Below are 15,645 nucleotides of genomic sequence, written 5' to 3' on the forward strand. Positions count from 1 at the left end.
ATGGAGAAGTGATGACACACCACAAGTCATACAGAAATGAGGGAATCTGCTATTTCCAACCACCGACATATGATTTTGTCCATTTTACCTTCTATTATATGTATCAGCATTCTTCCAAATCCATTTGAGCAGACAAGATAAATAAAAATCAATTCAATACAAAAGAATAAAAATAGCTGCCCAAATAATTCAGCAAGAGATGCAAGAGAACCACTCGTCTTGTCTATCATATTTAAATACATATGTCTACAATGTTCTCCTTCACACAGCTCTTAAATAATTCAAGCAAATATTAACTGTGACCAACAGCAGTCTGAGAGCCTTACTGATTACTCAAAGCAGGACAGTTCAAATTAGAAACTCATTTCATTTGAAAGAAATAAGTATCATTCTCACATTGGAGTCTTTATAGCTTGGAAGTTGAGCCAAGTATCCATATGGGTTTATCTGATAGCTCCTGAAAGTGGTAACGTAGTCCCAGGCCATAAAATCTTCATATGTAACTTGATATTACAGTTGTGTATTAAAAAGAACAATCCATGTAGAAACTGTCCTTGTGCACAGCAGTGTCTCTTGACAGATTTGTTCCATCTCTTATTTGAAATGTTAAGTATAGTACTATTTTGGCCATTGGAATAAAAAGGACTATTTTTATGTTTGAATGTTACATTTCTCATTATTTGAAACACTCTTAAAGCTGTAGAAATCGTTCAAGTGGTATGTATTGGTAAACAGTGTCTGAAATGGATTAGCTACTGTTACTCTGCTTCGCTGATAAGGTATCACGTCCCAGCTGCCCTTCATGATTTGAAGTACTTGCACCATTGTGACAAAAAGAATGTAAAGTATTTGACATCATCAATATTATTAAGTATATTGCTAAAGACATTTTAGTAAATAACACTTGTAAAGTTTTTTCACAGAATGGTTGAGATTGGAAGGCTCTTGAGGTCATCTGGTGCACACCTCCTACTCAAGCAGGGACACTGAGAGATGGCTGCCCTGCTCCTACAATAGTACTCCCTAACATATACTTCATTGCCCATTCTTCTCTAGTTATTGGAGTGGTCCCTGTTTTGGAGGGTTTGTTTCACATCTATTGGGTTTTGAAAGAGGCAGAATGGTGAGTAACCACCGTGTTTAGAAAATGGGTATGATTTCAGTGCTGCAGTACAATGCTGTAGCACTGCTTTCCCACATCACAGTGTAAAAGGTACCACAGAACAGTACCATGTCTTATAAGCAATATTTTCTTCATCACAGGAAACTCCTAGGTGAAGTGATGTTGAGGCTTCTGGAGCAAAATTCAGAAGTTTGTATTGTAGGTCAACACAATAAATGAAAAATCCCATCATTGTTTTTTTAGAAGTATGCAAACTTTGCATTGCACTGTAACAAGAAGCATTATTCCAGCCAGCAAGGAGGGCTAACTGCTTCTTAACCTTTCCCCAGAATCTTTAGTTTTTTTGGGATCCAACAGAAAAGAAGCTGCGAGTGAGCTCTCTAACCATACCAATGCACGTCCTTCCATTTGGTCCCAACTGAAGGCCACCTGATGGACAAACACACTGTACTTCACCGCTGACTTTTTCACATCCATACTGGCAATTCACCATGGCACACGTCCTAGACCCTGAAAACAGTATATAAAATAACAAAAAAGAGCAAAATTCTCATCTGGGACCACACACTTTAAGTTAGATCTGAATGAACATGGAAAGTTAATCAGAATAACAAAATTCCATTCATGATAAATCAAGCTGTTTATACATTAGCACATTAACAATTTGGGAGTCTATGAGATGGATCTTGCATTCCCCTTCACTTTGTTCTTTCCTTATCTGCCTTTATTCCTCCTTTTTTCAGTCTGATCCCAGTTCTGTGACTTCTTACTACTACCTTTTTGACTCAGAGACAGAACGTCTCAAAGTAGAAAAATGGTGGGGTTTACATTTCCCACTGAAACGATTTCACCTTACAGAAAACTCAGTAGTGAAATGTGTTTATTGCTTACCATTAAATATCGTTCCTGCCTATAATTTGATTAAAAAAAAAATATTTAGCCTGTTGTTCTTAGAAACTGACCTTTATTTTAATCTTTTATGGAACAGGTATCTGAATCTGAGGCCCCAGCCAGCATACAAGTCTTGGTCACCAAGTCTTGGTTAGGAGCCTGAATTATTTGAGATGATTTTGATCAGCCTCTAGATAGAAATGTAGGGGTCTAGATCCTGCATTAAGCATGTGGGGAGATATTTCTAAAATCCTGAAGATATCCAGGAAGCATTAGTGCTACTATGCCAGGGAGAAAAGTAGCATTTGGAGGTGTTTAATGGAACAGAAGGAGGTGCGTGCGAAGAAAGTATTTCCAGATATTTCACTCTGGTTGTATGAAGAGAAACACAACTGCACATAGGTCCTTTGTAAGTAGAAAGCCTGAAACTGTTATCAGTTTATAATAGAGACAGAAACCAACTGCAAGAACTGAAGCTGGCTCACTGCTTTGGCAGAAAAAGATAGAGATTTTATTTTAAAATGCAACATGTTTCTTGTCAGAGGTACCAGCACTTTCAGAATGGTGCATAATAACAGAGCATATGACAATGATGTGTGCAAGTTGTCAGATAGTTACAGCCATATAATTTGTGATCTGAATAAAAATATAATTAATGTTATTCCTGTACGCTATTAAAATTGTTTAATAATTGTTTAACCTGTGATAAAATTATTATTCTGTGGCTAAGTGATGAATATTCAAGGCCAAGAATTCGCTGTATCTGCAAAAGCACTTTACTTTTGTATGAATGAGATCACACAGGAGGCAAGAGTTAAAAAAAGACTGTAAATCCTAACACTTCGGCATGTTACCTACTTCTTAAATGGGAATAAAGAAACTTACTAAAAATACTCTCTAATTGGCAACTATGTGTTTTCTCTTTTGTTTGACAATTCCTCTTCCTGGCTTTGTTTGACTTGGCATTGGCTTACATGAACTGCTGATCAGATCCAGTATAGTAATTACTGCAGAATTTGGGTGATTTTGTGAGTACTAACCTACTATGTTAAGTGAAGATTCTCTGTAGTGCAAAGCCACACTCCTCTGAAACTCTTCTTCCAGCTCCACAGTCCTTCTGTGGTTGCAGATAAACCTAATTGCTCAGACTAGATGGACTTCATCTTGCTAAGACTTACATCATGGTAAATTTGATTCAAAAGGAGCAGCAATACAGTCAAAACATTTGCTCCAATAAACTTACAAGAATTACAGTGTCAGTTAAATAACCTCACATTTTATCTGAGCACAAGCTTAAATTAGCATCAAGTGAAATGGGAGGCTACTAAACTTAACAAAGACTGAGTTCTACTTGAGTAATTTACCACATTTTGTAATTGTAGTTTCTACTTAAGTAACTAAAGGCTCTTTGGAACTGGAAGGTGGCAGATGGGTTGGGTTAATGAAGCACAAACTGGATTAGCAACTTTTGCCTCCCTAAAAAAAGCTGTGAAGAACTAAGAGTTCCTTTCTACAGGAAACTTGTTTATACCCCTGAAATTTGGTTTGATTCTCAGATAGGGTTTGTTGGGGCTCCGCTGAGAAACAGTGTTGCCATATGCCAGAGTGAGATAAGTGCTTCAGGACTCCGAGGTGCTCAGGCCTATGTGCCTGACACTGGCCGCCACTGCTGCTGAGAAATTCAGCACTTTGGGCTGGCTTAAGCAAGGGATGGTGCAACTGTGCACTTGGTACAAATTTGGTACAAATGCAGTGTTTCCTGAATCAGGAAATGAGTCCTGAACTAAGCCTGGCTAGGATGTCATTTTGTGACTTGGTTCAGAAGCAAGGCCGCAGCAAGCACTTGGGCTCAGAGGAGTGGGAGGGAGGGATGGGTGGGACAAAACTGTTGCTGGGATAAAAGGGTGGTTTCCTTTGACCATAGCTATGGCCTCTGCCAACTTCAGCTGTCCATAAGACAGGGGCCTTACTGAAAACTGCTCGGTGTATGATGTCAACAGATACACAAATTATCTTGGATGAAACATAAGGAATATATGTCCATTTCTCAGGGATCTCAGGGCCTTGCAGCTGTTGTCTGCCAGCAGCACACACCATGATTAGTAATGCAGAGGCACAATCCTGAGCTACGGTGCAAGGAAGGGAAATCTTCCAAAGGCCCCAGGTACCTTTTGCAGCAATTTCAGTCTCCCAGCCATAATAGAGGGTAAGAGGTCTGGGTTTCCTACCTGCCCCAGACCTGCAGACCCTGCACTCACACAAGAGCTTGCCAAGGCTGGGTTTTTTTTCCAGTTATCTGATAGCAAACTGGCCAGATGGACAGCCTGGCTGGTGAGTGGTTGTCTCCAAGGTATGGAGATGAAAACTTCTCAGAGTTTATGGTTTTCTGTCAGATCCATGGGAAAGATCATGCTGCACACCATACAGATAGGTCCATACATTTAAGACAGACCTCTCAAGCAGATTGATCCACTGCTGAGAGCAACTAGGTTCTTTGTAGAACTGATGCACGTGCTACAGTCCAGTGGACAACATAAAGGGCTGTCACCATGTTCCTTAGGGTTTTGTGAAATTCAAAAGCTGTATACAATAGCTCAGGTGAAATAAAAATAAGTATTTTCTACAAACAAAACAGTGTCATTGAAAAATAAGAAGCTTCGTCAGGTCTAAAAAATTGTGTTGTCTTTCTGTACAGGATGACCCAAAGACACAGAAAATGGGCAGAAATAGAGTTTAGATAAGTCTCAGCCCAATGAACAAATGTTTGCAAGAAGCTGGTGGCAACTGTGAGAAGCATAGCAACGCAGAGATAAACAAGGGAGCACTGAAAGGTAAAGCAAAGAATAATGGCATGACGTTCAGCACAGTAAAAAGTAGCTTATATTGGTGCTTTGTGTGGATGGATTCATTCATCCTTATTCAACAGATGAACTGTCAGGACCATGCACTAAGTTTATACTAGCCATTCCTCATTTGAAGTAATGCTGTCAAAGAATTTTACTTCTAGCAGGACAAAAATCCCTCTGAACACCACAATACAAGTATGACCTAGTTTACTTTATCCAGGTAATAACAAATAGAAAGCCTCTTTCAGCTGCTGACAGTACCAGAGAGCTGAGGCAAAGACCCTATCCTGAATAAGCTAAATCCATTCATCACAGGAAGAAAAATCTATTGGGACCAAAAGCGATTAGATGGTTTTGGTGTGCCTGTCCTATCAGCATTATTACTTACTTGCACATGAGCCATCTGGCATAAGCATGTACCCGTTGAGACAATAGCACTTGTAGCTGCCATGTGTGTTCATACATCTGTGTTCGCAGGGACGCGGCTTCAGTCCACATTCATTCAGATCTGCAGAAGTCATTGGAATCAAGTGAGTGCTGGGCTTATATATATATGTTCATACAGATAGGTGGATAATAGTGCTTAATGCCTTAAATTCCCCACAGTAAAACTGCCTGGATTGAAAACGAGCCAGGCCCTTGCAAGATGAGAGTTTAGCAGACCATCTGGCTGAGAGAGGGCTAGCGAAACTAATACACACAGACTTCTACACCTGGAAAACTAATGCAAACTCCAGTCACATCTGGCAGCTTGTTAGAAAGAGGTGTAGGGGTGGGGAGAGAATTGCAGTTAGTCTCTTTACTGGGATATATTTTTCTGGATTTCTCTAAGTGGAGATTTTAGCCCTCCAATTGACCTCTGTACTAGAAAGGCAAAAACATGAGACTAAGAACAGTGAATCAGCTTGAGATAAAGTGAAACAAAGACTTTTTTTTTCCCCCCTCAGCTACATGTTTGCTCCAAGGTTATCAGCAGCAGAAATGGAATACAATATATGATAAGAATTGTGTTATTCTAAGAATAAAAGGACAAATATCAAAAATCTCAAAATACTGAGAGCAGAAACATCATAAATCCTTCTCAAACCCCAGGATTTAAAAGGCTTTGCAGAAACTGAATTAATTTCATATTCCCAACAGCTAACCTTCACAGGGAGAAAACCAGGATCCTAAAAAGTTTAGTTTGTGTGGTTGGGAGGGGGCGATGGGGGGTGGGGGGGGTGGGGGGGGTGGGGGGTGGGGCAGAGGGTTTCATTCTATTATTTAGATGTATGTAGGCTCTGTTTTAAAAAGGACAACCTATAACCCTGCAAATCACCCTGGATTTTTGTGCTACCATGGCTCCACTAAATAACTAAGACTCTCTTAACAAAGAAACTAGAGAGCAAACTGGGGAACAAAAGTTATTCCACTTAGACCATACATTTTCAAAAGTGCTTAGCTGCACCTATCTAGCACAATGCACAGAAACGCACAGATAGCATACACAGCTCTAAAAGAGAACCTATAGAGATAAGGCTAATTTAGCTCAGACTTGGTGGCAGACTAATTCAGTCCCCTTATCTATGTTATTTCAGTTAGCTCATGCTGAGCTTGCTCAGCAGGGCATTCTGCTGTAAAGACAGACCAAGGCTACATCTGCCAGTAAATTAAAAGTGGCTCTGAGCCTTCCTGGCTGCTGGAACATGACCACCTATGTGGCTATACTACTGCAATACCTCTGAGACATTTCTGGCCTGTGCCAGCTATCACTTTACTAAAAAATTCCTGGCCCTGTTTCCGAAGGTAGAACAGCCCAGGGAGTTCAGAGGCAATTGGCACGTGTAGGTCTGTGTGGTGCTTCCACCCAGCCCAAGACCCTGAATCTATTGCAAGTGCTGCGAACTGATCTGCCTGCCTTCGGAGAGCACGTCGAAGGCAGCTGGAGTTACTTACTGCACAGAAAACACTTAAAAGCTGGGGGCTTCTCTGTTGCCTTTTGGTAATGTTTTTAAGCTGCAAAATGATTTTTGAGGTAAACTTCTGGGTTTAGAGGCTTGAAGTTGTGTTAGCCAGATAACTATTGCACACAACTGTGGCTGCTCTTTCATTTTCCTCTCTAGAAGAAGGAAACAGTCTCTCCTTAACAGTCTACTTTTATAGTTTACTGTTTGAAAGATATTATTTAACAAATCAGTGATTTTGACTCTGAAAAATGTGTGTATGCCAATCAACATTTTTAAGGACAGGCTGCAGGTGCTTAGGAAGGCAGCAAGGATAGACTGATTCGAGTAGCCTTTACGTCATGCTTCCCTCACAGCACCTGCATTTCACTCGTCTGGCACTGCAGCAGGATGGGCTGTCTGCATGCACAGTCAGCTTGACCTTTCATCAGATTCAGCACAGGGGTCTCATATATTGGAACAGGAAAAAAGAAAAGAGAGAAAAAAAACCAAAACAAAAAATCCTGAGTTCTCACAAACGTAACTGAAATATTTCCATGTCTAATTGCAAATTTATGGAGGAAAACTGGTGCACTCAAAGTTTCTGAATATGCAATTCTAAATTGCATAAAACTTCCCAATTCTGGTTTTCAAAAACACCAATCAGCATATGCAAACAGATGGCATTGGCCCAGGCAGCTTGAGAAATTACCTGTCTAGCATATAACTGCATGTCTCTCTGATGAGAAGGTTAGGTAAGAAATTGACAGGGGTTCTGGATTTGACTTCTGTCTGTTCTAATGATTTCCTATTTAACCTCTCCATGCCTTAATCCTCTAGCTATAAAAATGACAGTTTGCCCTTGTCATCAGCCTGCAGGAGATACAGGATACAGGTTGAAACTTCTCTGTGCTGAAGGAGGCTTAGTGCTTGTCTGGGATGCTGAAGATGTAAGAGCCTTACGCTCTGAACTCTTCTATGTAAACAAGAAAATGCCTTGGTTTACTATTTTGGAAGATGATACAATCCATAGTGCAAGATAAGGAGACAGAACATCAACAGTCTGGTTTCAGGAGTACTGTCCCCATGTGCACAAACCTTGATTACAGTTTTTCCCTGTAAATCCGGGGAAACACTTGCACTTGTTTGGTCCCACACACTCGCCGTACTTGCAGCCATGTCCACAGATAGCTGCCAGAGTCAAGCAGAGAAAGGAGAGAGAAAAAGTTAGAAATACCCTATTTGAGACCTTTTGCCCTGCTTAGTTGCCTAAAAATCTTGTTGCACGAGTTCAACATTGTCCATACCTCTCCCTGTAGTTTGGGCTTGGTAGCTATTGACCAGCAGTTTATTCTGCTTAAGTGACACCAGCACAAAACAGTGGTTTTCCAGGTTTGCAAAGACCGGGAAAAGAAAGGTCTCCTTTCCATTCTCTCCCCCAGGCTTTTTTTGTCTGCTAGACTTATGATTCATATTTAGTTTTGTACTCTTGCCTTTTTCCTGTTTCTAAGAAGCCAATGTGAGAAGCAGCTAGCCAGCAGCACTGCTTTGCATCTGGAGTAGGAAAGAGGCAACAGCACTCTCCTGCAGTCAAGGGAGACACATCACCCTACAGCAGTTTTCTAGTCTTAGATCTCTCCTCAGCTACAGCGAGGAATGTGTCCCTCCTATGCTGGAGCATCCAGAGCACGTCTGCCAAACAATCAGACAACTGTCCTTATCACACATCCCAGTAAGTATAATTACATCAGGTTTACAACGATTTGAGAGGGCTTTGTTTAGCCTGCATCCATTAAAAAAATAGACATTTTCTAACTCTCAGCCCTTGGAGTCATTAACCAGGAATTAAATGCTGACTTTTGTAAAGTTTAAGGCTCCTTAAGTTAATGTGATTGTCAACATGAGGGTTATTCAGGAATAGCAAATCAAACATTGGAAGAGTATGCAGCAGGATGTGGACCTCGTTACCTTGTAATGAGGAAATAGGAAAGTCATAGTGTTAGTCACTATATAGCAAAACTTGTAATTAAAATTCATACTTCTGATTTCAAGTGTCTTTCCTACATTTAAAGATTTGTTCAGATGTACTGGTCCACTAACTCCACAGATTAAGGTGTTTCTCAGGACTTCCTCTATCCCTGAATGCAACTTGGCATGCTGCAAGACCAGCCAAGTATTGGCACTGAGGCAGAGAACACCACTGCATCTGGATTTACAATGCAGAATAACATTATAGTTCATAGAATCATAGAATGTGTTAGGTTGGAAGGGACCTTTAGAGGTCATCTAATCCAACCCTCCTGCAGTAAGCAGGGACATCTTCATTTGACCAGGTTGCTCAGAGCCCCATCAAGCCCGGCCTTGAATGTCTCCAGGGATGGGGCCTTCACTACCTCTCTGGGCATCCTGTTCCAGTGATCTACCACCCTCATATTGAAGATTTTTTTATTCTAATATCCAACTTAAATCTCCTCTTTCCTAGTTTAAAACCATTACCCCTTGTCCATGGCTACATGCCCTTGTGAGCAGGTCTTCCCCAGCTTTCTTATAGGCACCTTTCAGGTATTGGAAGGCCACTACAAGGTTCCCCCTGGAGCTTTTTCCAGGCTGAACAACCCCAGTTGTTCTTTAGTTAGCTTAAAGTAGAAGAATCTTAAAATTCTATGAAAACTGTATTTTAATACAAAAGCAATCTATTGCTTAAAAACAAGACAAACTATTCCACTGGCTGATCAATGCTACATTTGCCAGTTTTCCCTCCAGGTATTTATTCACATCAAACATAAGGCCCTCTTAAGAAATACAAAAATATTAATAAAGGTATTAATCACTTTTTCTTTTTTAAAACTGATGTGCTATATATACAGAACATAGACATTTTGGCATCTTTTCTGTTTAGATACCAGTATACTGATTTTCAGTAACGAATAACCCTAAACCTCTATTCAAATTCACCACACATTCAATGCCAAACCCTCTGGGACAAGTGCAACATTGGAAAAGATTCCTAAAACATGTATTTTATGATATTCCACATGACCTTCTCCTTAGGACCTGTAGACCTTTTGCAGAGTAGAAATGCCTTAAGAGTCATCAACTCTTTAAGACTCATTAGGCCAATGATACACAGACCAGAATACCAGTCAGCTACCCAAGCTCAAGTCAGGTGCACTTATTCCTTGGGCTTTATTTATATTTTTAGAAAGTAAAAATTGATAAAGGATATCAATTGATGAATCACTAAAAAAGTTTTCTATATGTACCATTCTATGACATGTAACATCAAAAAAAGCTGCATTTTCAGCACTTACTCAGCAGCTGTAACAGTACAGGCACTGTCCAGGGTTGTGCAGGAGGTTAGAACAGATGGTCCCTTCTCGACATAAGAAAATTTTAATACATATTTTATGGTTTGGTGTTACTTGCCCAAAGCTCTGCTTTGTTGAGGAGACAGTCTCTTAAACATGTTTTATTCAAACTCTCACAGAGTCTGAGATCTCACTCCTCAGAGGGTTTCTTCCTGTAACTTCTGGCAGGCATGTATTAGTACCAAGTACACAGACGTGGAGAGGAAGGGAAAATAAGGGGTTAATGTCACCTTCACAGCGGCCCTTGTTCTTTCTCCAGCCATAACAGCAATCCAACCTAGGGCCATAGCGACACACCCCAGCCTGGTTCACAGCTGCCAGCTGCCCACGGCTTCTCAGGCTTTCTGAGCTGCAAAAGAAAGATGAACACCAGCTCCAGCAGGCAAACACACTTTAATTCATTGCTCTGTGTATCCCTTTGCACATTTCCCTTATGTTTTATCCGCTGTCAGCCACTTCCATTTCACCAGACCGAGGGGAGCGCTTCTAGGCAGGAACACAAAGTTGTGTTCCACTGGAGAAACAGGGCAGACGGGAAGGGTTCACCTGCAGTGAATTAACTGGGCAACAGAGTTCCTTTCTAATGATAAACATGGCACAGGCCAAAAATACACAGAATGAGTTGCTTTTCGTATCTGTGAGGTCGATGGGGCTGCTCCAGCTTGTGTCACATGAAGAATCTGGATGGAAAGTATGATGCCATACCTGACATCCTGTTACTCTGGATGATGAAAGGCTGATTCAAAAGAAAAGCAGCTTTCTGGACATCAGTCAGCCCCATAAAAGCTGGTGACCTGCAGGCTCATAGCCACTGCGTGTGTGCAGATTGACTGCAGACAGTCCCATGCATTCCAGCTGCGTGGGACTCCCTGACCATACAAATTGCTGCTAATTTAATCTGCCAATAAGCCCAGGGGGCACAAAGTCACTGAGCAGATCAACAGCTGCAAGAGTTGGAAAACCTGCCACATTAGTTGCCAAAATTATAAATTTGATCAAAATCCACAGCCGTGTAAGGCTTCTACTCCACACTGCTGTGACTCCTTTTCTCTTCTCCCTCTGCCAGCCATTACTTCAGTTCTCCATTGCCACATGCCTGTCCCCTTTATGACGTTTTCTTCTTTATCCCTAAAATCCTCTGTCTGCATTGCTGTTTATAGGCTGTAATTTAAAATGCACTTTCTTCAAAGAGTCCAAAATGTTGTTTCTGACAGAAAATACCTTACCAGCCAGAGCTTTGTTATAAGTGATTTGGGGTATTGAGAGGGGCAATACACACCAACAAGTGGTAGGGAAAAATATGAAAAAAAAAAGTCAACAGGCCAGGAACTTCCACAGTTTTTAGTCTAGTGCACAATAAACACATTGCTTTGTCACCTTACAGAAGTGCTTTGTGCATATCTTCCTATGCTTATCACTTCAAAGATGAAAGATGTTACTTGAGTTTTCTTCAGTGGCAGAAGAGGAAGTGTCCGAGATACCCTGGGTGAAGGGGTGGTTCTCGTGTCACTTGGCAAGTAAAAAGACTGGAGTGTTGGGAGTAAGTTGCTCTGACGCCACCTAGCCTTTGCCATCAACTCAGTGATGCAGTTCACAGGAGTAACTATACCCCATCTTCAGACAGGAGAAAACATGTGTTGAGCAGCTATAACTCCTGTATGTGTGTCGATTAGAAATCAGCACCCTGCCTCAGGATTTACAGACAATAAAATAACCTCTTTCCACTTTGTTCATCCATTACATCCTTTGCAAGTTAAAAAACATGTTCTATTTGCATGCTATAAAGTCCCATTGAATTCACATGAATAGTAAATGCTATATTCTACTTACAACCCAGAAAATTCCCTTGAATGCAGCTGGATAGTGCTGTGACTCCCCTGGAGGGTTATGATGCATAAAGCTTGGGGGAGCAGGAACTCACTGCTTTCCAAAAGGTCTGCACTTTCACAGCAAACTAATTCAGTAATGTTCTATTTAATATTTCACTTCAAAATCAAATAATGACAGTTTCTTTACAAAGCAAAAATCTCTCAGAAGATTTCATTACAAACTTGTCTTAAAACTGGGAAATGTTCCAAGAAACTGCAAATAAAATGAACATAGCTGAACTTTTATAGATATTGCCCTGGATAAGGTCTTGTTCTGACTCCCCCAGCAAGCACCAAGATAAAGTCTACCTCTGGCAGATGGAAAGGTCAACTAGATCATCAAGAGCCCACCATGATCCCAAAATCTGTGAGGAAACACAGTCTTGCCAGGTTAGCACCTCCAACCTGTGAAGAGCCACCAGACATCAGCTGAGCTATTGCTGTCAGGAGTTCAGTGGTTTTTGCTAAAGAAATGTTGCCTATAATGATACAACCACAGGCATGGACAGAGTGATATCCCGTTTACTCAGCTGCTGATGAAAAAAAAATTGTTCCTCTCTGGAGTAATATGAATTCTGTCCCAAAAGAAGTTGGATCAGTTCAGGTGAAAGCATTCAGATACTGGACAGGTATACTCCATCCATACAGAGGCCAACTCCAAATTTCTAAAAATGTCTGTATACCAATGAGCAGTCAAAAATTTCAGATGCATCAACTGGGCTGATACCTGTGCTGGACTGTAATCCTCGTCAGCTGCCCTTTCACCAGGAATGATAAAGTAAACAGATGTGAAAATCCCAACAGGGAAAAAAAATGTACTCGTTACATTCTCCTGACCAGTGGTGATGAGCAGTGTATGCCCTGCCTGAACGGAATTAGATGTCAGTAACACCTGCAGAGGATGAGAGCAAGTCTTCAAAAGCCTGAGTTAACCAGGTAGGGAGATAACGAAGTCAGGTATGGTTTGAGTTAATGCAGTGGTTTGTTTTCAGGTCCTAATAATACTCTGTCTTTTACTAAAGTTTCCTCTGAAAAGGAACACTTAGGAGCTTTTAATTCCCCTCCCAAGCCCCAGCTGATGAATAGATTTAGTGCACAGTTACCATAAGATCTCCACAGGACACTTTTGTTCAGCTCTTGCCCATACAATAGCTGCCTGCAGCTGGGGGTGGGCAAGGGGAAAGGTCTCAATTATATTATTAGCAGCTTCCAGTTCACTTCAAAGACAGGATATTATCCCTTTAATTTTCCTCTAAAAAAATAATCTGGACATTGTAGCTAGCAAAAAAACAACTTGCACCAGACCTAAAACTTTGATCAGCTGGCACGCTCAAAGGACAAAGAGATGGTCTCTCACAATTTAACAGTTTGAATAATATTCCTAAAAAGTGTATTATGAGTGTATGTCATGCAAAGATTAATTTGAACACTTTGTCAAATGAAGGCATAGGGTGTTTTTGTTGTGGTAGTTTGGGGTTTTTTTGGTTTTGTTTGTTTTTACACAAGTTTATTTGAAGGGTGACTTCCTTCTAGGTAAAAAAATTCACCTACAGTCATATTAAATAAAACCAAAAGAGTGTCAGCTGTTGAGTAACTGTGTCTTAAATGTCCCTTCATCCGGTTTCAGACACTCGGCAGGACAAAAGTCCCTCCCAGAACACCAAATGAAGTTTAGCTTGGGCTTCCAGAAGTTCCTTTTAAGGTTTCACGTGTCCAGCAAACTCCTTAAAGGAAGTGCTCAGAGCAGAAGAGTCCACAGGAAAGCCACTCTTTGAAGACAAAGATCTTCATAATTAATTAATTTTTTCCAAACTGATCCTAATTTTCACTATTCCTGTTCTTTCTTCCTAGGTATTGAGAGCCAATAGAATTTCTTTGTCCTTTTAAACTAGAATCCTTTGTCATCTGAGACTTCAATCAAGATGTTTGGAAACCTTTGCTGTCCCCTGCCTCACAAAGGGAAAAGGCAGAATGAGATTCTTGGTAAGAAAAGAGAGGTGCCACCACCATCATCCAACATCAGCTTGGATGAGACAGGCTGCAGAGGTAGGCTGTAGGTTTCCCACAGGTTTCATGACTTACTGTCAAATAACTTATTTTACCAAACTCACCCCTCTCTGCTTCAACTAACTCCAGGCCGTGCTTCCTTCGGGAAGGAGGTAATGCCGCGCTACACCTTTCAGAGTGTTTGAAACGTAAATACACAACACCAAGGGAAAACTGAGGCGAGCATTTAAAGGCAAAGAAATAACGAAGGCGAGCATTGGAACGGAGCGCTGCCCTGAGAGACAAGATGCTTTCTGTGGGAGCGGGTCTGGAGTTCAGACACTCCCAGTTCTGGGCAGCCGACCACTCGACCGCCCCGCGTGTGCTCGGACAGCAACACGGCCACTCGCCACAGACAGACATTCCCACTCGCAACTCCGATCCCGAACAATTACACCACGTAACATCTTGAAGGCTCCATCTCCGCTTGCTCTGAGCTCCCTGTTCGCTCACTATCCCCTCACCGCAGCTCTTGCGGCCTTTTATTTGCTTCTGGGGAGCTGGGACGGGGGAACACCGCAACGGCTTAATCCCGAGTGAGCAGTTTTATTCGCCCTCTCTCAAAATCCCATCCCGTCTCCGGAGCGGACCCGTCTCTGCAGGATGCACCAGCCGCAGGCTGGATTCAAAGGGCCCGTTTACACGAGCAAACCGAAGCCGAGAGCAGCTCACGCCTTTCCACGCCGGGTGCCGCTGCTCTCGCCGCTGCTATCGCCGGCAGCGCACCCAAGTCACCGTGTTCCCCAGGGCGAAACGGGCCCCCAGCCTCTGCCGCGATCGCCCCGAGGAAAGCGGCACACCCGCCTTGGCCGCTTCGCCGACGGCGTTCAGCACTAGGGAGCCGGGCTGTCGCCGGACCCGCTCGCACACGGCCCTGAGGGCAACGGATTTTGCTGTGCGGCTGCCCCGGGGACAGAGGCGGGTGGAGGAGGGATTCGCTTACACCCTCGCCAGCGGGCCAGCAGAGCAGCCCCGCGGCGCGCCGGGCACCGCACGCCGCTGCCCCTGCCCGCCCGGAGCCCTCGGGACGCTCCCACAGAGTAGCGGGGCATTAGACCCCGGGCCCCGTCCCGACCGCCGCCACCTCCCCGCCCCGCCGTCCCCGCTCACCTGCCCGCGGAGGCCAGCCCGGCGGCCAGGAGGACGGCAAGCAGGGCGCCCCCGGACGCCGGCACCATCGCCCGGCGGCGGGGAGGCGGCCCCGGCCCGGCGGCTGGGAGGCGGCGGCTGGCTGGTCCTCGCTCGGCTGCGGGGCGCGAGGATCCGCGGACGGCGGGACGCGGTCGTTAAACCTGACAGGAGGGGGCGGGCCCGCCCCGCCTCGGGCCGCGCTCTACTCACGCGTCCCACACCCCCCGGGACGGGGCGCGGGGCGACCGGGACCAGGCGGGAAGGGAGTCCCGCGCCAGCGGGTCTCCTCTGCCGGGAGGCGGGCAGGCTGCAGCTCGGGACACGCTGCCCCGCGGGAGCCACGGCGGTGCGGTGTGATGTCCCGTCCCGTCCCGCCCGCGTCAGCGGCACGGAGCTGTGCCGCGGGCACCCACCGCCCGCCCTGGTGCCCCGCCCCAGGGAAGGAACGTT

At 43.5% G+C, this 15,645-nt stretch overlaps 1 protein-coding gene across 1 annotated transcript in view; it reads right to left on the minus strand.

Moving 5' to 3' along the window:
- The window catches only part of EGFL6 (EGF like domain multiple 6), a gene marked incomplete at both ends in the record, with an annotated part of 41,347 nt that extends 26,105 nt beyond the window's left edge, over positions 1-15,242 (minus strand). The window contains 5 exons of the mRNA XM_084279156.1: positions 1,514-1,633; positions 5,249-5,368; positions 7,881-7,973; positions 10,381-10,490; positions 15,175-15,242. Of these exons, the coding sequence (XP_084135282.1) occupies positions 1,514-1,633; positions 5,249-5,368; positions 7,881-7,973; positions 10,381-10,490; positions 15,175-15,242 (511 nt within the window). The remainder of the gene's footprint in view (positions 1-1,513; positions 1,634-5,248; positions 5,369-7,880; positions 7,974-10,380; positions 10,491-15,174) is intronic.
- Positions 15,243-15,645: the final 403 nt, after the last annotated feature.

This window comes from Gallinula chloropus (genome assembly GCF_964237585.1).
Source record: "Gallinula chloropus genome assembly, chromosome: 1".
NCBI lineage: Eukaryota > Metazoa > Chordata > Aves > Gruiformes > Rallidae > Gallinula > Gallinula chloropus.